Here is a 25657-nt window from a genome sequence, read left to right as displayed (position 1 = left end):
ACTCTGACAGAACTTCTGAGGAGGCATCCATATCTGGTTCCTGCCAGTAAACACTTCTTGGCATCAGCAATAGTGCTTGGGTTTGGCGGCTGCATATGGGGTGGTTCTCCAGGTGAGGCAGTCTCTGTAGATCTTTTCTTCAATCACAGCTCCTCTATTTGACCTTGTATTTCCTCCCCTGTTTTGTTCTCTCTTCTAAGAAGGATTGAGGCATCCACATTCTGGTCTTTCTTCTTTTTGAGCTTTATAAGTTCTGTGGATGATTTCTTGGGTATTCTGAGCTTTTTTTTGGGGGGGGGGTGTAGTATCCACTTATAAGTGAGCACATACCATGAGTGTTCTTTTGTGACTGGGTTACTTCACTCAGGATAATAGCTTCAAGTTCCATCCATTTGCCTAGGAATTTCATGGAACTCGTTTTTAATAGCTGATTTCTGTATCCATTTCTCTGTTGAGGGACATCTGGTTCTTTCCAGCTTCTGGGTATTATAAATAAGGCTGCTATGAACATTGTTGAGCATGTGTCCTTGTTAGATGTTGGAGCTTCTTTTGGGTATATGCCCAGGAGTGGTATAGCTGGGTCCTCAGGTAGCACTATGTTCAATTATTTGAGAAACCCCCAGACTGATTTCCAGAGTTGTTGTACCAGTTTACAACCCCACCAACAGTGGAGGAGTGTTCCTCTTTCTCCACATCCTTGCACCTGAGTTTTTGATCTTAGCCATTCTAACTGGTATGAGGTGGAATCTTAGGGTGGTTTTGATTTGCATTTCTCTGATGACTAGGGATGTTGAGCATTTTTTTAGGTGCTTCTCAGCCATTCAATATTCCTCCGTTGAAAAGTCTCTGTGTAGCTCTGTACCCCATTTTTTAATAGGATTATTTGATTCTCTAGAGTCTAACTTCTTGGGTTCTTTGTATATATTGGACATTAGTCCTCTATTAGATGTAGGATTGGTAAAGACTTTTTCCCCAGTCTGTTGGCTGCCATTTTGTCATGTTGACAGTATCTTTGGCCTTACAGAAGCTTTGCAATTTCATGAGGTCCCATTTGTCAATTCTTGATCTTAGAGCATAGGTCATTTGTATTCTGTTCAGGAAATATTACCCTGTGCCTATGTGTTCTAAGCTCTTCCCTACTTTCTGTTCTGTTAGTTTTAGTGTACCTGGGGAATCACCATCCCTGACCTCAAGCTGTAGTACAGATCAATTGTGATAAAAACTGCCTGGTATTGGCACACTTTTCTTCATGGTAATTTGAGAAGCTGGGTCTCAGTTGCTTTCATTTCTGCTTCCAATGACCTTGAAGTTGAGGACATTGACTATCAGTGACTGTCCCAGAGAACCTGCTCAGAGGTCTAAGCTGGTAGATGAGCTTGTGACAACCCAGTGGCACTTTCTCTTCTTCCTCCACCTTCCGTCCAGAAAGATTTGTCACTGGATAAGACTCAAGCAAGATTACATAGCTGGGAGCTTCTGTCCCAGGCTGCTGCATATCTTATGGGTCTCGGGCACAGAAAGCCTGTGACGTTAGTGATGGCACCGTTTCCAGAATTCAAACGCTGATTACCACACCCTGTATTTTTCTTTGTCTAGGTGGAAGTGGCTAAAACCTATCTTGAGTACCACATGGAAAAGTTCGGTTTCCAGGCACCCAATGTGACTTTTCTTCAAGGCTGCATTGAGAAGTTGGCAGAGGCTGGGATCCAGAATGAGAGCTATGATGTCGTTATGTAGGGTGACAACTTTTCTGTCATTGTCATTATGTAGGGTGACAGCCTTTCTGTCATGAGTAAAGCCCATTCCATTTTGAGCACCTGTATGCTACCACTTTTTGATGAATTGACTTTCCTTTAGGGAGTTAAACTAAACTTAGCTTGTCTTCATAAAGGGAAGGAACTGTAATAAGGTCTCGATAGTCTATTAACATTGCCTGGCCTGTTTAGCCTCAGGCACAACCATGTGGCCAAGGATATCGATGGATACTCCCCAACACAAAAGCATAAGCTTAAAATATTGTTGAGATTTTTTTTTTTTTTTTTTTTGGTCACATCACTCAATTGTGCATTTCTTGGTGTGAGTTTAGTAGAAGACATTGTCACATTCAGTGTCAACATGCCTGCCTGCCAAACTAAAGCTAGTTGGGTTCTCCAAACCAGCCAGACCACAGCATGTGCCCCTGAAACACACTCACCCCCTGTCTGTAATCATGAGTTTTGAAGCGATAGAGACCTATTATAAGACACCTATACTGGAAGATTTTCTACCTGTGTGAGCACCAACACATACATATCCTAGACTTTGATGATAGAGCTATGCTGAGGCTATGTGATATACACAAAACAGCCAACCCATGGCTACCAGGGCCCAATGAACAGATTAGTTCAGACACAGGAGGTAATGATATCCAGACTTGTGGTAGTCATTCAAGATGTCCGAGGTTGTTGTTGAAAGAACCTAGCAGACTGTTTTGTTCTCCTGGATTTCGAGATAGAGTTTCTTTGTGTAGCCCTGGCTGTCCTAGAACTCGGGATGTAGACAAGACTAGACAGGCACTCATAGAGATCTGCCTACCTCTGCCTCCCAAGTGCTGGATTTTAATGTGTGTGCTGCCACCACCCAGCTCTAGCGGACGGTTTTACGGTGCTCTTGTAAGCAGAATAAGTTCACCGTAAAATGATGATGAGAACATAGCAAGCAAAGGCCAGTGACATCATTGCTCGTTATCAGTGCATGTGGTGCGCTGCGCATCACCGAATGCTCTCCTTCTCTCCCTCTGGCAGCCAGTGTGGTGCTGACTCCAGCATCATCAACAACAACACAAGCACTGTACTGCTGAGTTGCTTTGGCTGTCTAGTGGCACAATAGTAGGCATTATGTAGCTGGACTTCGGCTACTTTGTGGGTTCTTTCTTCCACCCCTCTCTACCAGTTTCCACCTTTTCTTTTTTAAAACATACTTCTTTTTTAATATTTATTTTTAATATTTATTTATATATTTATTTATTATATATAAGTACACTGTCGCTGTCTTCAGACACCCCAGAAGAGGTAGGTCATCAGGTCCCATTACAGATGGTTGTGAGCCACCATGTGGTTACTGGGAATTGAACTCAGGGCCTCTGGAAGAGCAGTCAGTGCTCTTAACCACTGAGCCATCTCTCCAGCCCAGTTTCTACCTTTTCAATCCCCTAACTTTTAGATAGGAGAGAAAAAGGGGAAGAGAGGAAAGGGGATGATGAAAGTCAGCACCACACTGGCTGCCAGAGGGAGAGAAGGAGAGCACATTCGGTGATGCGCAGCGCACATGATGTTAGACTACTTCCTGCTGAGTAGGGGTGGTGAGTTCCTTGGGGTAAGTAAGTTTGATCTTTGCTGTCAAGAAATCTAATTTCTTGTTGTTTCTCCTTTCTGCATGACTACTTAACAAACCAAGGCCAACAACAACCAACAGCAACCAACCAGCAACCTACTAACAACCCCCCATTCGGATCCTAGCATTTAGACACCCTCTAAAAAGTCCCCAGAATTTCAAATGTCACACAATCGCAGAAACTATCTGCAGCTGGCAAAAATCAAATCCCTGCTAAAGCAGGAGGCAAATCATAGCTGCTGTGGACAATCTGAAGCAGCCCCATGTCCCAAACCAGGGATTAAAATGAAAACACGTTCTTATAATATTTTTGTGAGTGTTTTTTTTAAAGAAACCAAAATTCCAAAATTGTCTCCACTGTTTTATTGTAATTTTTTGAGACTATCATCATATTTGTGGTATACTCTTCATTACTCTTCATTTTGTTTCCAGACAGGGTCTCACTATATAATTATGGCTGGCCTGGAACTTGCTATGAAGACCAGGCTGGCCTTGAATGCACAGAGATCTCCTTGCCTTTGCTTCTTGATTAAAGGCAAGAACTTTAATCAATGACTGTATCTTTCTGATTTTCTTTCTTTCTTTTTTATGGCAAATTATGGTATCTTGTGTTTCTCATTTTCCCAAGTCCAGGTGACAGATTAGGCTGGATTTTTCTCTTTTGATGCTGGGAATTGAACCCTAAAGAAGCCTTTTATCCTTGAGCCAACCACACACATAGCATCAAATGCAAATCCTGGGAAAGTTCCTTTGGGGGACTTGTGTGCTCACGCGTGGCTGGGGGACTTGTATGCTCACGCGTGGCTTGGGTGCTTTACGTGTAGGAATCGGATAGGATAGGTTTTGCTTCGTTTTGTTGGCTGGTGAGCATTAGAACAAATGTAAGAATGCTTCATTTTCATCCGTCACGTGTGCACTTACTGCTACTGCTGTGTGACGATCTGCCGTCCTCCCTTAGCTGGGGGGAGATGGGTTCGAGGGGGAGGAGCATCAACCAGCTCTGAGGGTAAAATGGAAGCACTTTGGGGACTAAAAGGATGTGAATTCTTTAACATCTGCTCTTTTTATCTTCTTATTTATTTATTTTTTTAGATCCAATTGTGTTATCAACCTTGTTCCTGATAAACAACAAGTCCTTCGGGAGGTCTTTCGGGTGCTGAAGGTGAGGGAGGGCGGAGACACACCGAGGGCCGCCAGGCCTGTGCTCTCTTCTGGAACTAAGAATTCAAACTCTTGATTCATCTACCAAATTTATAAGGAGCCAAGTTGGTCACGGTGGAGGTCACCTTTGCCTTGTGACAGTTCAAAGCCGATCTCAAATATATGAGATGCTGTTTCAAAAAACAAACAAACAAAAAAAAAAGTGCATAAAAGTCAGGTTGGGATGAGGTGGGGAGTTAGTAATACCCTTACAGGCCTAATTTCCAGGCAGGATACAGGTTATTGACTGTTAAAATAGTTTCCTTCTCTCCTGTTGCCCCTGCTTATTGACCGGGACTCCCAGATAGCACTTACAAAAATCACCAGAACCTGTTGATGCAACCTGAAAGTTTTCTATGAAACTTCCTAGAACAGTCCCTGTATCTCATCAATACTGTTTCTGATGCCAAGATCTCTTATCTCTGGAAAATCTAAGATGGAATTTTTATATGAATGCTTTTTTTTTCAAAGGGGAAATTTCCCAGAACTTCACAGCCTCCTGTGGATAAAGGGATTTGCCTTTTTGTGCTGGGGGCGGGGGGAAGAAGCATTTTGGGATTTGTAGGGCTGAAGGTATAGTTCAGTAGTGGATATGTGATTTCCGTACATAAAGCTGTAAAAGAAAATGTCTGAGATTTTTAGCTTATGGAACCACTATATGGCTCAAATAGAAGTATCTATAAGGGGCTGAGATGGGGCTCAGTGGTTAAGAGCTGGGTACTGGCTGATCTCCCATAGCAGCCAGGCTCAAATTCCAGTACTTTCATGGTGGCTTACAACCATCTGTAATTTCGGTTCTGGACTCTAATGCCCTCTCTGGCTCCCAAGGGCACCAGGGCAAAGACATATATGCAGGCAAACACTTGGTCATGTAAAATAATAAAATAAAATAGAATATAAAATTATCTGTCTGTGCAAAGAATAGTATCACGTCATAGCTAGAATGCTATTTTATAGATCGGCTTATGACCTTCTGAGATCAATGGACAAGACACTGAATATCATTGTAGAATATAGACGTCTGTGCTTTAGAAATGAGCTAAATAACACCGTGAATTCCTGTTGACTCCTTTGACCTGATGTTAAGGACACAGAAACATTTTAATGTGGAATAATATCACTGTACATCACTGTAATTTTCTTTTCTTTTCTTCTTCCTTCTTTTTTTTCTTTCTTTCTTCTCCCCACCCCTGAAACAGTTTTGTTTGTTTGTTTTTTTGTTTTTTTTTTTGGTAGCCCTGGCTGTCCTGGAACTTTCTTTGTAGACCAGGCTGGCCTCAAACTCAAAGAGATCTGCCTGCCTCTGCCTCCTGAGATTAAAGGAGGCACCTGCCTAATTTTATTACTATAATTTCCAAGGAATACGACTGTTAATTCTGTGGGTGTTTGCTGTTAGTTGTCTGGACAACTAAGGTTGTATTCTGCTTGGACTAGCTAAAAATTTAGGCAATCTGAATGTATTTAGGAGAGATACTTATTTTTCCCCCTCCTATGTTCTTGCTTATTTAAAACTTTTTATAAAAGATTTTTTATTTTATATCAATGTTTTATATCAATGTTTTGCCTATGTGCACAGATGTGTACCACACATGTATCTGGTGCCCACAGAGATCAGAACTAGATCCAACAATGTGGATATTGGTTCAGTGGTTCTCAACCTGTGGGTCTCAGCCCTATTGGAGTCACACGTCTGATATCATGTTTATATTACAATTCATAACAGTAGCAAAATTACAGTTATGAAATAGCAATGAAATAATTTTATGGTTGAGTGTCACAACATGAGAAACTGTTTAAAGGGTTGTAGCATTAGGAAGGGTAGGGACCTTTGCTCTACACTCTTACAGAGTCTACAAGAATGGCTAGGGCTTGCAATCTCTGAGCCATCTCTAGCCCAGTTTTTTGCTTATGAGTTTCATCATGACATGTGTATGGTGGTGGTGGTAGTGTGTTTGTGTGTGTGTACGTGTGTGCAAGTACAATCATGCAGGGAGATTAGAAGGTGACGTCAGGAGATCCTCTGTAGCCCTCAACTTTATAAAATAATCTGGTCTCTCACTGAACCTAGAACTCACCAGATTAGATAGGATTTTGCTGGCTGATCAGCCCCATCGAGCTGGGGTTATAAACGCAAGTCATGCCTGGCTTTTGTGGATGCTGCAAACTGGAACTCAGCAGGTACTCCTATAGCAAGCAATTGGCCCAAGTCTCCATCCCCCGGCGCTCACTACTGCATTCCCATAGGCACAGACCATGCATTTAGAGGGCATTCACCCTCTCCTCATCCTCGAATGTCTCTCCACTTTCTTTTGACTCCATTCCTTCCAAATGGTAGGAAGCACTTTTATGTTGGATAGGACACTGGAGAAATACATACCTCTGTCTCTGTGTTTTGTTTTTAACCAGGGAGGCAGCTGTTGTTTGTTCAAAGGTCAGCATCAGCTCAAACACCGGGATTTTGAAACCGGTCACCTACACTCATCTTTTTTTTTTTTTTTTTTTTTTGCATTTGTTCTTTAGTTTTTTGTTATCTGGGACCGATGTAATCTTTAACCTTGCTCAGATATGCTCTGCTCTCTTCCAGCACGGTGGGGAGCTCTACTTCAGTGACGTCTATGCTAGCCTTGAAGTGCAAGAAGACATTAAGTCACACAAGGTTTTATGGGGTATGCGTTCTGTTTTCACATCAGTTATTGTTGACTTGTGTAGAGCTCCATCCTGCAGGTAAAGTCCAATGGGACCACTGGGTAGGAGACAAATGATGCAAGGCCAGAGGGTTCTGTTCTTTTTCTGCCACTCAAAAGTAATATGAGGGGCTGGAGAGATGGCTCATCGGTTAAGAGCACTGACTGTTCTTCCAAAGGTCCTGAGTTCAATTCTCAGCAACCACATGGTGGCTCACAACCATCAGTAACAGGATCTGATGCCCTCTTCTGGTGTGTCTGAAGACAGTGATAGTGTAGTCACACACATAAATTAAATCTTTTTTTCAAAAAAGTAATATGAGGGCTGGGAAGATGGCTCAGTGGGTAAAGGTCATTGAGGGTTTTACTGCTGTGAATAGACACCATGACCAAGACAAATCTTATAAGGACAACATTTAATTGGGGCTGGCTTATAGGTTCAGTCCATTATCAACAAGGCAGCAACATGGCAGTATCCAGGCAGGCATGGTGCAGGCAGAGCTGAGAGTTCTGCATCTTCATCTGAAGTCTACTAGTGGAAGACTGGCTTCCAGGCAGCGAAAATGAGGGTCTTAAAGCCCACACCCTCAGTGACACACCTACTCCAACAGGGCCACACCTAATAATAGTGCCATTCCCTGGGCAAAGGACATTTAAACCATCACATAGTCCCAGGCTGGCAACATGAGTTGTTTCCTGGAACTCATGTAAAAGTGGGAGGAGAGAAACAATTTCATAGACCTATTCCCTGGCATGTACATGTGCACTGTGGCACACGTATTCACACACACACATACACACTAATATATATATATATATATGTATATATATATATAATCTTTTAAAATCGTGATATGATCTTAAGCAATTTGTTATTGTGTTTTAAACTGTACAATGAAAATAATAGCACAGACTACTTTAAAACCTTTTGAGGAATAAATGAGATAAAAATATCCCTTTATTGTCAATTAAGAGTTTCTAGATGTGGAGGAGATGAATAGAGGCTCATGATAGTGTGACTGTAAATGAAACTTTTTACATTTAAGTTGCGAGTAGTGTTACCTGCCTGTGATCTCAGCTCTTGGCAGGTGGAAGCAACAGGCTCAACGCTCATTCAAGACTTGTGTGGGCTACACAATAAACACAGTCTCAAAAAAAAAATTCAAATCTTATTTTTAAAGCAAATTGTGTTGACTTTTTGATTATACAGTAATATAAATGGATAATGTTTAAAAGCAGGAAAATAGGACAGGTATGGTGGCACATGCCTTTAATCCCAGCATTTGGGAGGCAGAGGCTGGTGGAACTCTGAGTTCAAGGCCAGCTTGGTCTACAAAGCAAGTTTCAGGGCTATAGAGAGAAACCTTGGCTCAAAACAACAGCAAAACAAAACAGCAGGAAAATAGGGCTATGGGATGGCTCGACAGTTAACTCATTTGCCTTACATGCCCAGTGAGTTAAGCTCAGTCCCCAGTACCCAAAACAGTAGTTTTTATTCACCAAATGTAATTGCCATCTTGGAGGTTTACTGCTGAACAAGCTCACCTTTTCTAGTCCTTACTGAACTCTGGATGACTGGTTCAGCCCAACTGTTTAGGCTCAAAACCCCTCTCTAAGCTGACTGATTCACTCTGGCTTCTCTTGGCTTCAAACTAACTCTGGCAATCTGTTTAAATCTTCTGGCTCCTTATTTCCTGGCTTCAACGGCCTCTGCTGCCCAAACTGAGAAGAACTGAACTCCACTCCACTGCACTGCCTCCTGCACTGTAAAACTGTCCCTTGAGACCGCCTCTTGTCCCTCTCTCTCTGCCCTGCTCCCTGTCCTCTCTGTTCTTGTGACAGTCGGGTGCATCCCATCGCTGACTTCTTCCACCAGATCTTTCTCTGGTTCATCACTTTGCTCGTCGACTAGATACTACTTTCAGACATGGCAGCTTCCTTCTACAGACTAATTGTACTTTAAAGGTGTGTACTAAGGACATGGTCTGTATTCCAGCCAGAGAGACTAAAGGTATGTGGCATGTCTGCATTCTAGCCGGTTCACACAGACCTTTTTGCAGGGGATCCTTTGCCAAAGCAGCCATGATGCTGGATTAAAATTCCTCTATAAGAATCCACATCAAAAGTGAGTGGATGCACTTTACAAAATGACCTCTCATCTTCATATTGCATATGCCATGTGTGCCTCAGCTAAGAATGTGTGTGTGTGTTTTATATATATATATATATATATATTTTTTTTTTTTTTTAAGAATTATTTATTATTTTATTTATCTGAGTACCTTGTTGCTGACACACCAGAAAAAGGCATTGAATCCCATTAAAGATGGTTGTGAACCACCATGTGGTGGTTGCTGGGAATTGAACTCAGGACCTCTGGAAGAGCTCTTAACACACTGAGCCATCTCTCCAGCCCTGCTCCCTCTTTTTAAAGCAGAGAAGGGTAAAGGTACTTATTGCCAAGTCTGACAACCTGAGTTTGATCCCCAGAATCCCCAAGGTAGAATGAGAAAACCAACTCCCGAAAGTTGTCATCCAGCGTCCACATATACACCGTAGCATGCACAGTCCCATACACACAGAAAATAAGCAAACATAAACAAACAAACAAACAAGCCAGGTATTATGGTGCACACCTTTAATTCTAGCACTTGGGAGAGTCAGGCAGATCTCTGAGTTCAAGGCCTGGTCTATATAAAACAGTGGTTCTCATCCTGTGGGTTGTGACTCTATTGGGGGTTAGGTGACCCACAGGGGTCACCTAAGGCCATCGGAAAACACAGATATTTGTGTTACAGTTCAAACAGTAACAAACTCACAGTTACAGAGTAACAACAAAAATAATGTTATGCTTGGGGGGTCACCACAAACACAAGGAACTGTATTAAAGGGTGGAAGCTTTAGGAAAGTTGGGAATCACTGGCATAGAAAGCTCCAGGCTAGCCAGGGACTTAGTAAGAGTCTGACTCTGTATTTTAAAAATACAAAAAAAAAAAAAAAAAAAAAAAATGTATTTCCTAAGTCCAAACAATTGATGTATTTTATGTATATGAATATTTTTCCTGAATATAGGTGTGTGTACCATGTGCATGTCTGGTACCTATGGAGGCCATATGAAAGTGTCTAATCACCCAGGACTGGGGTTAGAGACAGTTGGGAGTGGCTTTGTAGGCGCTCCACCATGGCCAGTTAGATCCTCCATCTTAACACCACATCCTAGTTCACCGCTCAGCCCAGAAGTGTCCTTAACATTGCTTTATGTAGTGACTGCTCTGTGGCCTTTTCTCTTGAAGGAGAATGCCTGGGCGGCGCTCTGTACTGGAAGGATCTTGCCATCATCGCCCAAAACGTTGGGTTCTGCCCTCCACGTTTGGTCACGGCCAACACCATTACGGTTGAAAACAAGGAACTAGAAAGGGTTCTTGGTAAGAAACAGCAGAGCTGACCTCAGTGTGGGTGGCTTCATCTCCGCTCTCGCAGAGGGAAACTGCTCATCTCCACAAGTCCACCTTTTCACCTGAACAATCCCCGCCCCTTCCCCACGGTGACATTTAGTAAAGTGATTTGCTGCCAATCAGGAAAGACTGAAGTGCCTGGAAAGATAATGGACGGCAGGCAGTGAGGAAGCATCTTCACAGCATGTCTGTCTTCCTCTGTTGACTGCTGCTGGTGCTGGAAGTGGGCAGTGTCTGGGTCTGCTTTCAGGTGACTGTCGCTTTGTGTCTGCCACATATCGCCTCTTCAAACTCCCTAAGACCGAGCCAGCCGAAAGATGCCGAGTTGTTTACACTGGAGGAATCATGGGGCATGAAAAGGAACTAATTTTTGATGCAAATTTTACATTCAAGGTAAAAAAAAAAAAGCAGCTCCCTGGGCTGGACCAATGGGTAGAGAGAACACTTGCCAGTATGTACAAAACTCCAGTTCCACGGTCAGCTTTGGGGCTGAGCTGGACCAGTATCCATGACTCTGGCAGCATCCTTTCTACTCCTGATTTTGTGCCTACCCTCAGCACCACTACCTTCCGTGGATCTTGAATTTGACTTTGACTCACTTCTCACTATTCTAATGCTGTTTGGTTTCTGTATTTTTTGTTTCATTTTACTTACAGTAGAATAGTAAACGTTTTATACTTTCTTTTTTTCACCAATGAGTCAAAGGTATAGAAATGAACACACCCTTTTGATTAGTTTAGAATACTTTAGATTTAACAGGTGCTTCGAGTTTGGGATTTCTAGTAAGAACAAACTATCTAAATGAGTACCCAGTGGCGAATCCTGTAAGATGCTTCAGCTGGTCTAGAGGGGCTGGAATACCTTTAGAGCCCTTCCGCAACGGAGAGAAGGTCAGAGACACACTTTTCCATATTCCTGTTTGGTTAGCTGCCTGGGTTGTCTTTTCTTCCACAAGGGCTTTGTCGAAAGCCCGTTATCTAAGATTAACAGCCTTTGTCTACTCTGATACTTTGACATGTGTACTTATTCTGGGCCACATCCTGGAAGGCCACCTGTCAGGATTCTTCCTGACTGACTGTCTGACCCTCAGGGTCGCTTAAAATCCTGCCAAGTTCAGGCTTTTTTGGGTTCCAGTGATTAGCTATGTATTTCAGAAAACTACTAGGCTTCCCTGCAAAGCCTCCTGGGGAGAGCCTTCCGCTCCCCCACCCCCGTTATCTTTCGGGTTCTATTCCCCTTGGGCTGACTCTGGCTATTTTCCAGTCTTCTTGGTCCTTCCTCTCCTTTCCTTCGATTCTTACCTTTCATATGCAGTGTTCTGGAATAGTTTGGGCCATCAGCTGAATTTCCTTCAGTCTTCATCATAATCCAGCTTACAGGCAAGGGCAGGATGCAGTGGTGCAGGAGTCTGCGTTGGGTTTGATTTCACTGGCTCTTGTCATAGTCTTGAATGGAAGCATTCCGCTTTTGTGAGTCGACAAAGGACACTTTAGGACTTTTGTGGTGGCTTCTTTCTTTTCATTTACTGTGTGGTCCAGCAACTCCTTGGATATTTTCATCCCCTCTCCCTATGCCTCTCCCTTAATCCCCCTCGAGTCAGGGTCTTACTGTTAGCATTTTGACACCTCCATTAGCATTTTGGCACTTTCATAAAACATATTCCCCCCTCTCTTTATCTTTTTTATAAACACATCACTTACTATATAGATCTCGATGGCCTAGAACTTACTATGTAGATCAGGCTGCCCTTGAACTTAGAAAAGTCTACCTGCCTTTGCCTCCTGAGTGCTGATATTATTAGCTCGAACCATTGTACTTGAATGAACACACACACACACACACACCACTCACATAAATGCACATGCATACACACACATACATAAACATGCATACATGCACACACATGCATAGATGCACACACACAGGCACAAACACACTTGCCCTGGCTACTGTTCCCATTGTCCCTTCCTTGTCTCTCTTAGATCTCTTTTGTCATTCAATGGCTCATCTGTCTTTGTTTTCCTCTGTCTCCAGCTGTGTTTTGATATTTTCTTCTGTTTTGTTTGGTGAGTATCGGGCAGTGCAGCGGGCAGTGCTTACCACCCCACCACACTATTTCCCACTTCTCTCGGTGTGTAGAACACTCACTCACACACTTCACAAATACTTGAAGGTCTCAGTCTGTAGAGGTTCATGGTGAGGAGGGGGGACACAGAGGAAGCTGTAACTGATCACAGGTCCATGTGTGGGCACAGCATGACTTCTTGCTTGTGTGTATTTGTTAAGTGAAGAAAATGTTTCTCAATATTATAAAAATATTTCTGACTACAGAAAGGTTAAAAAATTGTACAACAAATACTCACATAACTCTCACATACCTATTACTTACTTTATTAAGCAATTGAGAACATTTTGCTGTGTTTGTTTTATCTATGTATAAACATATGTATATGCATATGTACATATATGGCCATGAAGCATATAACAGTTCAGCCAAGAAAATACTATATACAATGGCAGAGTCATGGCTTATAGTAAAGTTGAAAGTGCTTTGTCCTAGACCATGCTGGGATTAAAGGCTTGTTTCACCACTGCCCAGCTTCTTCTTTTGTATAATTAGGTGTGTGTGTGTGTGTGTGTGTGTTCATGTGTATATGTATGTAGCCAGAGATTGATACTGAGTGTCTTCATGGGTCTTTCTCCATTTTCTACATTGAAGTCCTTGAACCTGAAGCTCTCTGATTTGACTAGCTTAACAGCTTGTTTGATTCAGGGATGTCCCTCCCTCCTTCTCTCTCTCTCTCTCTCTCTCTCTCTCTCTCTCTCTCTCTCTCTCTCTCTCTCTCTCTCTCATTTGTGTGACAGTGCTTTCTGAGTGCTGGAACTAAAAATGTGCATACTACTGCCTGGCTGCTTCAGAGATGTCTGTCTCCAGATTACAGCACCAGAACTCCAGGCAGGATTTCATGCTCCCCTGGATGCTGAGAATTCAAACTCTAGTCCTCATGAACATCTCAAGCACTTTCTCCACCGAGCCATCTCCACAGCCCCAAGTATACTTTTTAAAACAAAACTTATTTATGTAAGTGTTTTTTCTGCATGTATTCATGTGTACAACATGCAAGCCATTCTCCATAAAAAACAGAAGAAGACATTTGATCCCCTGGAACTGGAGTTACAGATGGTTGTGAGCCATCATGTGGGTGGTGGGAACTGAACCTAGATCCTCTGCAAGAGCAACTCCTGAAATACACATACACACACACACATACACACACACACACACACACACACAAAGCCACATGACTTATTGTAAAACTGTATGTTGTGTTATTTCTTTATCTTTAGCTACACTTATCCTGTGTTGTTTTGTTGTGGCCATAAGAGGAATGGTTTATACTGTATACACACCTCCTGGACCAGGTATATACAAGGCTATAACATTTATGGTGTTCACATACTGACAAAATAGCCTAATGATACACTATGTATATCTATATGTATATATAAATATGTGTATATATATATGTATGTGTAAAAATTGTAAAATGTAAACATGTATATAACACATATATGCATATACATGCAATTTTATGGATATCATGATATTTTCCCCTTAAATATTTCAGCCTACATATCATTGTATTAGTATTTTTCTAATCACAATACTATTATCACTCCCAGGAATTTGAGTAAAGTTAGGTTCAGACATGGTATTGAGAGACGATGGGGTGGGACAGCGTCTCAATCGTTTGTACCAGGTGATTAAGGAAATCTTGCATTTACTGCTGACACTACTCTTTGTAAACAGAGTAGGCTTCATTTCCTCAACATAGAAAAGGACAGTCTTTGGAGTCAAACACCCAGCCTCATATTCTGGCTCTGCATGAACTGGAATGTTATTGATGCAAAAATGTAGCTCTCACTGCAAAGAGGTAAGAGCTGGTTTATTCTGGAACCAAATACGATGGTACAAGATTCCCTCACATCACATCACATTGTGGCGTGGTCACATGACAAAGTGAAGACATTTATAAATCAATGAATTTGCCAAATCCATTGGTGGGAGCCACAGGTGGGCGGGTGGTAGCAAAATGGGCGAATGCTCTGCTGTAGGTTTCTGAGGTTAGTTGAATGACCTTCTTGTCTTTTGGACTGGTGAATATGATGGTCTGTCAAGAATACTTTGCAAAGTTCCACAGTCCCAAGATGTTAGGTTAGACACGGGTGTGGGCAATAGATGTCAATCAAGGGGACTAAAAATAGGCCAAGATGCTCTCACTTTGGTCTGCAGGGTTTTAGCTCTCTGCAGTCTTGAGGTTCAGGCATGTGGACTTGCAGACTCTTGAACTAAGGTACACAAATGCAGCTTTGCTCCACACCCCCCTCCTCCAAATTCTCCTTTCTTCTTGGATCTTCACAGTTCCCCTGTTGGCTGAGCATCACGTTTCTCGAGACAGGATTTCTCTGTAGCCCTGACTGTCCTGGAACTCACTCTGCACACCAGGCTGGTCTCAAACTCACAGAGATCCATCTGTCTCTGCCTCCGTAATGGAATTAAAGGCACGTGCCCCAGAGCTCAGCTAATGTCTATAACTTCCTGTGGAATGCCTAGCTGTAGTGTTGAGGAAAGATTGGTCTTTAATATCTAGGTTATTTATGACTCTTATGTTTATATGTTCGTTGACTTGATTTATTATCTTGGTATTATACCAAATTTTAGTTTGGAGAAGTAAATGAAAAATTATATTACAGGAAAATAATTGGGTAACAATATGTTATTTTACATTTTAAAAGCTGTTTTCTCTGTGTTGCAAGTGTTAATGACAGTGATAGAAACAAATGGTCAAACCTGTTAGAAATCAGTATTTTTAGGCCCTGTAGGCAGAGCCATTTTATCTTGTAAACTGTTCCTTGATAGGAAGAGAAATGGGGCCTAAGAGGAGTCACAATGATGATTCCCTTCTTTGTAATAGGATACAAATATTATCTAATTAGTATTTTTAAAATCCTGGCTAACTTTACTGTAGTTTAGCTTATGTAACTCAATAAATGTTGGCTCTTGGGATCGGAGAGCTCAGGTGTTAAGACCCCTCAGTTTTTTTATTATATGCTTTATTAATTATGAGAGCTTATAAGTTTTGTAAGTTGCCGATTTTATTATCTCTTTTTTAAAAGATGATTTAAAATGCCAGTTTAAGTGGGTTCTTCTATCCGTGTGGAATATGCCTCAGTCCTAGTACTTGGGAGGCAGAGGCAGGAGGGTCTTTATGAGTTGGAGGACATCACAGAAAAACTCTCAGAAAACAAACAGAAAAAAAAATCTATTACCTACAACTTCATGTTAGTGTGAAAAATAAACCAAGTTTAGAGGTTTATTTAGAGAGTCCGGAGAGCTGGCTCCATAATTAAAAGCTTCTGTTGCTGCTGCAAGGGACCTAAGTCTGGTTCCCAACACCACACGGTGTCTTACAACTACCCTCAACTCCAGTGCTGCTGGCTCTGACAATTTAACTAACATACTGCAATTAACTAGCAGGTTTACCAAATAATGGGTATTTCTAAATAGCTCTCTTTATCTTAGATTAGATATGGGAGGAGTGTCAGGGGGAAAAAGATTCCCAACAAATTAGACCAAACCTCGGCAAGAAACCAAATGCCTTTGGGGATCTAAAGCAAATAAACTGAAAGGCCAGGAACCTAAAAGCTTTTGAAACAGGCTTATGCACACACACACACACACACACACACACACACACACACACGAGCATGCACATGCTCACACACTCACCCCTTGGTAACAAGTGGGATCCTAAGAAGCATCTCAGAATAAACAGATGGATGACCATCCCAGCAAGGGAGAGCCCAGCCTGGCTTCCACCAGGGGAGTTGGTGCAGTGGCACAATGTGGCCTTTTTAGTGCTGGGACTAAAGGCACGCTCCACCATGGCCTGGCTCAGGATATTTTCTTTCTAAAAAGATTGTTGGTCTGGCAAATGGCTCAGCAGGTAAGGGTGCTTGCCTGTGGAAACCTAGCAACCTGAGTTTGATTCCCAGAATTCATGGAGGAGAGAACTCACACCTCAGGATTATACCCCCCCCCTCCCCCCCCCTCCCCCAGAAGAACAAAGAGGGCCAAGATGGCGTCTTTTGATACTCATCTCTTGCTGCCCCTTAGGAAGGTGAAGCTGTTGAAGTGGATGAGGAGATGGCAACTGTCTTGAAGAACTCGAGATTTGCTCAGGATTTTCTCTTCACACCGGTTGAAGCCGCCCTGCCAGCTCCCCAGGGCTGCTCTGAGCTAGAAACAAAGGTTTGTTTGACTTTCCGTTCCGTACTTCAGTTGAGTCCCTTGAAACAACAGTTTTCTTTGCAGTTGGCTCCTACAACCCATTTCTAGAATATTTGTGCGGATAAATGATTGGATTTTGTTTTGTAAATTCTTTTTATTTAAAGATTTATTTTTGTTTTATGTGTGCGGGTGTTTTGCCCAAATGTATGTCTGTGTACTGTCTGCAATGCCCAACAGAAGCCAGAATCCCCTGGAACTCAAGCGTTAGCTGGTTGGTAGCTGCCGTGAGGCTATTGGGAATCAAACCCTGGAAGAACGGCCAGTGCTCGAGTCCCTAAACTCTTTTTTCCACTAATTCCTAGCATGTCAGTAATGAGTTTTTGGAATATATGTGAATTTACTGAAGGGATCTATGAGCCTCCTACAACTATGTTATCTATATCTATCTATCTATCTATCTATCTATCTATCTATCTATCTATCTATCTATCTATTTATCTAATCTGTCTCCTTTTCTGATATGTCTGAAGATAGCTACAGTGTACTCATATACATAAAATAAATACATAACTAAAAAAGAAAGAATAGTTGACTCTTGGGGTTGGAGAGATAGCTCAGGTGTTAAGAATCAGTTTTGCTCTTCCAAAGGACTTATGGGCTCAATTCTCGGAAGCCACATGGCAAGTAGCAACTTTATAAAACCAGTTCCAGGGGTGCTGATGATCTATTCTGGCCTGTGTCTGAGGCAAAACACCCATATACATAAAAAGAAAGAAAACTTAAAAATAACTCATTTAGCGTAAAGGATCGGGGCCGAGGCTGATTCATTAGCACGTCTGCTTAAGTTGCCGTCTGAGTCTCCTTATAATGTTATACTGGGCAGCTCTACTAGACTGTGGATCTCTCATCGTCCGGGCTTTACCCGAAGACAAGCCAGACCTTCTTTTGATATGTAATCTTTTGTCCTCTCAGAGGAGGACTAACTAGGTAAGGCCAGGGGACAGTGGGTGAGACTCAGGGGCTGACAACTGACTCCTTAGGTTGTCCAACCATCAAGATTCCTCCTGAACTTTCGACCCCTCACACCATTGAGTAGCTGTTCTGTTTCTCCTCCCACTGGCTCTGAGCAGTGGCTGGTGGCTTTGACTCCACAGTTCCACCTCTTAGACACTTCACATGAGTGGATTACATATACATGGCCCTTTGTATCTGACCTCTCACCTGTTCCCAACGCTCCTTCACTGAACACACTCCACTGTCTCCCTCCTCTTGGAGCAGGGCTATAACACATCGTCTCCTCTGTCCTCCACAGAGACTGTATTATAAACTGTACTATTATTAGGAACAGGAATATGCAAATACTCATTTGGCTTTCTGCTTTCAAAGATTTTTCATCTGTACTGAAGAATGGAATTTTTTGCTTTTCATTTTCTTTTAAACTTTTTGGTGGCTTTCGATGTTGTTTGCTTTTGAGACAGGATCTCACTGTGTATTGTTGGTCATCCTGGAACTCAATATGTAGACCAGGTTGGCCTTGAACTCACGGAGTCCACTTGTCCTATACTGAGATTAAAAGGCATATAGGATGCTCTTTTCTGTCATGTCTCCAGCTTGTGAAGAGCCACCTGCCTTCCACAGAAGCTGCACCACTTTGTGTCCCTAGTGCTGTCCCCAGAACACAGTAGCTCTGTTGCTGGTTACCACACATGCCAAGAGCAGGGACAGAACGGAATTTCTAAGCTGTGCTTATGCAGAAAGAAGGTGATCCAAGATGGCTGTGGACCAGTACTCTAAAATCCTTCCCTTATCTACAGCCTGCAGCCTTCAGCAGATGGGGGGACAAAGGCCATCAGTCCCCAGTGCGTTCTTGCCCCTCTTGTCAGGTGGCCAGCCTTGTCCCTGGGATCTATGATGTCAGTGCCTCTGTCCTTATCATCTCTCACCCTCTCCCCTTGTTCTCTGAACATCTGGGCCAAGTCTAGTCAGTGTCTCTCTTTATCATCCTGGTCTCCTCCAGGGCCATCTGGCCTGGGGAAGATGAACAAACAAGCCTGTAACGTGGTGTAGCTGTTAAGCTAGCAAGAAAATGTTCGTGCAGACTCTCTATCATACAAGGTACAAATATGAAATGTGCCCTGGGAATGTAGCTGCGCAAGAGTTGTCACCTGTCACTCCTGTCCTCCTGTGAATGACGAGTCCTGTGAGTCTGTCCTGATAAGGAAGCTTTCTGCTGCTTCTCCTCAACATGGGACAGTTCCAGCATAGAGCTGTGCCCACCAGTGCCTGCCCTGTGCACCAGAGGGCAGTTGTGCAAAGACAGACTTTTAATAAAGGAAAGGTAGGAAGACTTCCCTGAGGTTAGATGGTCCAGGAGCCAGAATGCAAGAAAAGATAGACAGAAACAGAAGAAATCAGCTTCCATCCCATCATGATTTTATGAACCACCTTAACCTTTAGTTAGGTCTGTTTTATTAGTTTGTTTTTTAACATTATCTTTTTTTTTCAATTTTATTTTATGCATATGAGTGTTTTGCCTATATGGATGGACAGATACCACATATGTGCCTGGTGCCTGAGGAGGTCAGAAGAAGGCATCTGGTCCCTTGGAACAGAGTCACAGGCCGTTGTGAGCTACCCACCCTACATGACCCTAGATGGGGAGGTTGTCAGGTTTTGATCTGCATCTCTTTCCATCTTGTGACACACACCCCCTTTTTCCTTCTGAGACAGAGTTTATGTTGCCTAGATTGGCATGAACTTCTAATTATCCTGTGTCTGCCTCCCATATTCAGGATTACAGACTTAGATGATCACTGCTGGCTTCAAATGGTCAGGGAAGGAGGGCTAGCAGGAAAAAAGCCCAGGAAACAGCCATGTGCTCTGGTCCGTGTTCATGAGTGTGCACATGTGGGTTGCTCAGTAGCGCCCGCCCCGTGGTGGGCAGAGTGACCACATTTCTCCTGCAGCCCCTTTCTTCCTCCTCCTCCTCATTCCAGCCCCACTGCCTGGTAATTTAAAGCATCCATTAAAAATGTGTGTAGCCATATATGGAAGACAAGCCAGAACTGTATGAAAGTTCCTGCCTCAAAACATTGGGGACTCTCATATTTGGACTATGATTTTGTAGAAGCCCAAGGGCTCTTGGCTGTTTTCTGGTAGAATCAGCTTAGGAGTTTTATACTAGAGAACCTGCAACGTTTCATTCCAAATATCAGGTAGTCTCAGTTTTGCTTCATTTATTAAGTAATCATCATTCCCCAGTGTTTTGAAACCTACTTTGCATCATATTCTAGTTTTTTGCAAAGCAGTAGTATTTTATTACATTCTAATTTATTTTATGTGTACATGTTAGGGTCAAAGAACAATTTATAGATATTAGCTCGCTCACCCTTTTCAGGACTTTTCCTTTTTCTTTTTTTAGGACAGGGTTTCTATGTATAGGGCTGGCTGACCTGAAACTTGTTTTGTAGACCAGGCTGGCCTTGAACTCAGAGATCTGCCTGCCTCTGCCTCCTGAGTGCTGGGATTAAAGGCCTGTGCCACCACGCCCAGCTTTCTTCTCAGGATTTTATAATTGTTCTTCTAGGTGCCCTTTACTCTGGTCTCAGAAGTGATCTTTCGCTAATCATTCTCACTTTGCTGTTGTTACTAATTGTAGTTTATACAGTGAGCATTCATGATATGCCGACAAACCTTGTAGAATTTCCCCTCGCAGACTGTAAAAGAGGCAAGTTTATTAGAGACCCGCTGTGAGACCACCTCATGTCTGAGGATTGCTTTGAGGGAGACACAGACAGACCCGGGTCTATACGCAGTACAGACGGACTTACTGACAGATGCAATTCCAGCTGGAATATATGTTTATCTCAGGGATTTATCAGTTGCTGCTGCATTTCTGGGGCTGCCTCTGCAAGTGCTGTGCTCAGTACTGGTCTAATGAATGGTTCTTACCCGCAGTGCTGTGCTCAGTACTGGTCTAATGGTTCTTACCTGCAGTGCTGTGCTCAGTACTGGTCTAATGGTTCTTACCTGCAGTGCTGTGCTCAGTACTGGTCTAATGGTTCTTACCTGCAGTGCTGTGCTCAGTACTGGTCTAATGGTTCTTACCTGCAGTGCTGTGCTCAGTACTGGTCTAATGGTTCTTACCTGCAGTGCTGTGCTCAGTACTGCCGTAACGGTCCTTATCTGCTCTCATTTGCTGGAAAACGGCAGGGTGCTTTGGGAGTAACAACCACGGTGCTCACAGCCGAGGACGGCTGCAGTCATAACAAGATCAGTGTTTTTGTTGTTCTTGAGTCAGGGTCTTACTCTGTAGGCTAGACTGTCCTGGAACACACTATGTGGACCAAACTGCCCTCGAACTCACAGAGATCTGCCTGACTCTGCCCCCCCAGCATTGGATTAGAGTGTGCGATTCCAATCTTCTCCAAGACCAAACTTTTTTTTTTTTAAGAGAAAAAGGGGGGTGGGGTACAGAGAGCGTAACCACACTGGGAATGTCCCCCACCCCAAAACCAGTCTTTACCCAACATTCCTTATGATTCTTCCTGTCTTCTGTGCCTTCCTCTGCCACAGCTCACCCTGAGCCTGCAAGGGGTGTTGGCACTGTGCTGGCAGCGTGCCGTGAGGCTCAGCTTGTAAAGAAAGTCCACGGCAACCGTAAAGTGCTGTGTGAGGAAAGACAAGACAGTTACACAGATAATAACAATCCTTTCCCGCCAAGTCACCAGAACAAGACTGACAGGTTAACATACCTCCTACAAAAGGATAAGAAACTCACTAGGCAGCAATTTAGGTTTGCTAAGAGCCCTACTTTCAGGGCACACACATATATGTGTGCACACGTACACACACCACACACGTGTACACACACACACACATACTTTTCATATGTACCCCAAACCAGCCAAAAACCAACTGTAACTTTAATTATTATTTAATTATTTTTAATGATGGTTTTTAAATGCTTTAACTTCTCTACCACCCACTAGAGGCCCTGGGGAAGCAAGGATAGGGAGGAAGGGACCCTGTTTAGAAAGGTTTTCGTCTGGGTTGTTTGGAAATCAGCAGTTTAGTTTATAGGTTAGTAGTGGTGGCTCGATCTACTCGTAAATATTTTATGGATATACTAGTGGTCTAGTTTGGTCACAACAGTGGTGACATGACCTAGTAGAGAAAGTCAAGCCTCAGCCTTGGCGTAAGTCAGCAGGAGGGACGTGTCTCTCAGAGAAGTGAAGATCAGCAAAGACCCACCCACAAGCGTCTCTAGTTAGCTCTATAAGCAAGCCCCGACCAGCCTTTGTCACTGTCCGTCTAGTCCTGTTTGTACCCTCTAAACATCATGCATCCTCTGTGTGTTTCCTCTCAGCACGTGGATCGGTCTCAGTTGACCTCATTTTTCAATCAGCCCGAGTCCTTGGAAGCGGCAGGAAACTGTAGCACATCCTCAGAAGTTCTTTGTTTTTTGTTTTTGGTGTTTTTCTCTATGGAGTCCTGACAAATGTAGCGTAACTACAAAGTGTAAGGTGGACCATTAGAAATGTAAGGTGTGTTGTTAGCAAAGAACCTTTAGTATGTGTCTTTTCATGTGTTTGCTTTAGCAGAACATTTTCTCCCTTCTGTCTGTTTTAGTGGTTTTTTTCTTATGACTTTGCCTGAGTCTTCTGTCTGTGTCTACTTTAGAAAAACACTCCTTTGCATGTTTGCCCCAGCAAAACATCCTCTAACTGACTTTCTAGAGAACCCTTACATTTTTATTTTGTATTTACCTTCCTGTTTGAGAATTGTTTTTTCTCTAACATTAACAATCTATATATAATAGAAATAATTAGAAGAACCATCATATTTTTAATAAATGGCTTATGGACAATATAATCAAGTAATAGTCTAATGAAATAACTTAAATTTCTATTAATATACAATAGTTAAAAAACTTTAAAATTTATCAATATATAATAAAAGACTTAAATTTTTATTAGTATAGAGTAATTCAACCAAAATTTTGAATCTCTTAAATTATAATAAAAAACATTAAATTTTATAGTACAGAACAATTAAACAAAACTCCCTTATATTTCTGTCAACCTATTATATAATAATTAAACAAAACAGCCTGCCACCCTAGATGGTAGCAACCATAACATAGCAGATGACCAACAACCAACTGTGGTAGAGGAAGGCACATAGGTAGAAAGTATCGTAAGGAATGCTGGGTAAAGATTGGTTTTAGGAAAAAGACCACTGTGGTGAGTGGAAACCTTAATGGAGCCTAATAAGTAGTGGCTACCAGTCCACGTTCCAGTGGGACTCATAGGGACATCTTTGAGAGCTAACTAAGCAGTCACTCCCTGTGAGGCTCCATTAGCCTTTAGAATCCTTGCTTTGAGGCATCCCCAGCCCCACCCTGGTCCCAAGGAGTTGGTGGATCTCTCTTGCTTTGCCATTAATTCTAGATCGTAGAAGGTCCAACCTTCGTAGGACATGCCCTCCCTCGTCTTAGGGCTCAGTGCCTTGAAGGCTCCAGAAGCTTGTGTGTCTCTTCCACAGAAACTTTCCACTTCTTATCTCTGCCACTTTGATTGGCCCTGCTTCCCTATCAGACTTGGTGACAAATCACCCCCTGCCTGGACTATCTTCAGTCTGTCCCAAGCTGGCAATAATAGCCAGCCCCACACCAGAAACACCCTATCAAATGAGGAGAAGAAGGAGAACCATACTGTCCTCCAGGACTGGTTTTGTGACAGCTTGGCTTTTGTTCTGCCTGCACTGGGTCCCTGAGACACTGGGTGTGGGTGGTTTGTAGCTGCTCAGCTCCTGGAGCAACCTGGGCTTCCTCTGTGCTTTCCAGGGTCCTTTTGTCCTGGCAGGCACCATACCCCTCCCCCCCAATTTAGTCATGTCTCTCTTGTGCCCAAGGTGATCCATTCCACAGTACAATGATTTCTCTGGTTGTGGTGGGCACTCTGCAGATGAGTTGGCACGATTCCTCATTGTCTCAGCATAATTTCCCACCAGAGAAACGCCACGCCAGCCGTGTTCCAGGCTCCCGCCTCTCAGAGCCAGCATGGCAGTGCCCGCAGCATCCATGGATTTTACAGCCAGGCAGTATCAAGGAAGCAGACTGCCCTCCCACACTGGCACACGCTGTACCTGGACGCTTGAAAGGAAAAAGCAAGGCTCATAGGCAAAGAGCCCCCCCTCCACCAGCAGTCTGTGTCCCTCTCAAACCTCTCCTGCCGGTGCTCTAAGGTTCGGCATCCCTCTCAGTTGTGAGGTAACACCCCGGAATCCTTTCTTATCCCACTCTTTGCCTCCAGCCCACCCAGCAGCCAGCAAGATACACTTGGCATCTTGTTTCCCCGCTTTGGGAATAAGGTTAGAGGCTGGGAGAGAGGCAGAGACACACTATCCCTTCCAAGTCCTAGTTCTTCCAGGCTTGTTTGCAGCCAGCTAGGCATCAGGAGGAAACAGCTGTGTGACCTAGAAACACAGCCTCTCGCTCTGGAGGCGGAGACACTTATCATTTTTATGGAAGAATTTGGCGATAAACCGTGACGTGCAGAGAGCACAGGGGGATTGTGTGCTTTTCTCCTCGGTCAGCTGCCACCACAAGGGTGGATGTTGCCATTTTGCTGCAAATTGGCTCATGAAAGACATGAGATCTTCATCCCCCCCCCCTCCTTTTCCTCATTTCCCTCATCCTCCCCATTTCTGGAGACTGAACTCATGATGTGGTACATATTAGGTAAGCACAATCCCGTTGAGCTATGCCCCTAGCCCTCTTTGTCTTTTTTTTAAATAGGGACAAGCCAGGTTTTGCTAAGTCTTGCTACAATAGGAGTTGCATTATCTCTAGGTGTGATGCACCTGGAGGGAGAGAGAGGGAGGCAGGAGGACCAGGAGTTCTCAGCTACCTGTTCCAGGCCAGAAGACCCTGTATCAAACCAAGTCAGCCAGCGAGTTACATTGTTAAAACATGGCCGGCCGCATCTGAAGTGACGTGGAACCGGTACAGGGAATGGTGGCTGTGACCTGAGCAACAGGCGGAATAGTTTAGAGGCGCTGAGCTTTATGGAGCAGTCACTTGTTCAAGATGCTGTGTGGTCCTCACAGTGACCTTTGTGGTTTTCAACCTATAGATGAAGAAGCTGAGGGGTGGGGAGATGGCAGTAAATGAGAACTCACACCTGCTTCTGGAGTGGGCACATTAAGCAGCATGCTGCACCCCTGCAGAGGATGCTTGTTCAGGCTCCCTCCCCTTCTGTCTCACCCTAGTCCTTCAGGACCAGAAACACACATTTAGAGTGTGTATGCATGTGCAAGTGTGTGCATGTGTGTGCACAAGCAGAGACTACAGGTAACTGTCCAGTGTCTACTTCTATCACTCTCCATCCCATAGTTTTTTAAGTTTGATTTTATGTGCATTGATGTTTTGCCTGTGTGTACGTCTGTGTGAGGGTGTCAGGTCTTACTTGGAGTTACAGGTAGTGGTGATCTGTTATGTGTGCTGGGAATTGAACCCTGGTCCTCTGGAAGAGCAGCCAGTGCTCTTAACCACTGAACCAGCTCTTACGGCTCCAGCCTATTTGTCTGTTTATTTATTTTGTGTCAGGGTCATGCCCTGAACTTTTGGCTCACTGTCCAAGCTAGGCCGG

The 25657-nt window shown here is 43.3% G+C and overlaps 1 protein-coding gene across 1 annotated transcript in view; it reads left to right on the top strand.

Moving 5' to 3' along the window:
* Positions 1-25657, top strand: part of AS3MT (arsenite methyltransferase) — a 29841-nt gene that overhangs the window by 1958 nt on the left and 2226 nt on the right. Inside the window, exons 5-10 of the mRNA XM_080913165.1 lie at positions 1597-1733; positions 4465-4534; positions 7157-7238; positions 10550-10681; positions 10962-11104; positions 16890-17024. Coding sequence (XP_080769291.1) covers positions 1597-1733; positions 4465-4534; positions 7157-7238; positions 10550-10681; positions 10962-11104; positions 16890-17024 — 699 coding nt within the window. The remainder of the gene's footprint in view (positions 1-1596; positions 1734-4464; positions 4535-7156; positions 7239-10549; positions 10682-10961; positions 11105-16889; positions 17025-25657) is intronic.

Source organism: Micromys minutus (genome assembly GCF_963924665.1).
Source record: "Micromys minutus genome assembly, chromosome: 2".
In the NCBI taxonomy this organism is placed as follows: domain Eukaryota; kingdom Metazoa; phylum Chordata; class Mammalia; order Rodentia; family Muridae; genus Micromys; species Micromys minutus.
Note: the sequence above shows the minus strand (reverse complement) of the source record. Positions and strands in the feature narration are given on the sequence as shown.